We start from the raw sequence: 1070 nt of genomic DNA on the forward strand, positions 1-1070 counted from the left end.
AGGTGGCATACCTCAGGTAACTCACAGGTGAGGGCGGGGCAGCCTGAACTTCTGGCCCTGCTGGAGTAGGAAGAAATCGCTTTTGTGTCTGTCGTCTGAGCCTTCCACCTGGGCCAGGAGGGCAGCGGCGGCTTCTGCACTTCCACTCTCCCGGGTGGCCTCCCACCCCATTAGGGCGCTCTGGCCTTCAGACAAAAGGTCCCCGGGGCTGGGGGTGGGGGCGGGTCGCGGGCGGGCTGGCAAGTCGGCCTACGCACCCGGGTTAAGTCACTAGTCCTGCTTTGGGGCGCTGAGATTCCGTTGTAAAAATCGGAAGCATCGCTTTGGTTCGCTGTCTTTGTTCGCGGGGGGCGAGGCCTCGCACACCCACCCCCCAGTCATCCACTCATTCATTCCTGACTCACTCGCCCGCTCCCCCCTCGCTCCGGAACGCAAGCCGGGCGCATTACCGCTTCTTTTTCTGCTTGAGGGACTTTCTGCGTTTCAGGATCATCTCATAGAGCTTGTCCATGCCCTCGGTGAGGCCCTCCCCGATGATGGCGCACGCGGGCTGGACGTGGTAGGTGGTGGCCGGGATGAGCTCGTGCAGCGCCAGCTGCTTCTCGATCTCGGCCACCGGCAGCGATTTGGGCAGGTCCTGCTTGTTGGCGATGACCAGCAGCGGCGTGCCCTGGTTCTCGGCGAACTTGGTCACCTTGTGCAGCTCCGTCTTGGCCTCCTCCAGCCGGTCCACGTCCACCGAGTCCACCACGTAGATGATGCCGTCCGTGCAGCGGCTATAGGACTTCCACAGCGGCCGCAGCTTCTCCTGGCCGCCCACGTCCCAGAAGTGGCAGCTGATGCCCTTGGCCGTGCCGTTGCTCAGCTTGATCTTCTCCGTGTTGAAGCCGATGGTGGGCACCGTGTTCACGAACTCGTTGAACTTGAGCCGGTAGAGCACCGTGGTCTTGCCGGCCGAGTCCAAGCCCAGCATGACGATGTGCAGGGACTGGAAGGCCGAGATGTTGGAGGAGATGTTGCCCATGGCTCCTCGCTGCGGCGCCGGCCACTGCGGCTGCGGCTGCAGGGCG

General features: G+C 63.5%; 1 protein-coding gene across 5 annotated transcripts in view; it reads right to left on the reverse strand.

Moving 5' to 3' along the window:
- ARL4C (ADP ribosylation factor like GTPase 4C) overlaps positions 1-1064 on the reverse strand; it is a 5084-nt gene extending 4020 nt beyond the window's left edge. For 3 of the 5 annotated variants that reach the window (XM_015587872.2, XM_015587871.2, XM_006909889.3), the window contains exon 1: positions 12-1064. In XM_015587872.2, the coding sequence (XP_015443358.1) occupies positions 446-1024 (579 nt within the window). In that variant the 5' untranslated portion in view covers positions 1025-1064 and the 3' untranslated portion in view covers positions 12-445. The remainder of the gene's footprint in view (positions 1-11) is intronic. The other 2 variants (XM_015587874.2, XM_015587873.2) reach the window with 1 other exon arrangement.
- Positions 1065-1070: the final 6 nt, after the last annotated feature.

The sequence above is a fragment of the Pteropus alecto genome, unplaced genomic scaffold (genome assembly GCF_000325575.1).
Source record: "Pteropus alecto unplaced genomic scaffold, ASM32557v1 scaffold143, whole genome shotgun sequence".
In the NCBI taxonomy this organism is placed as follows: domain Eukaryota; kingdom Metazoa; phylum Chordata; class Mammalia; order Chiroptera; family Pteropodidae; genus Pteropus; species Pteropus alecto.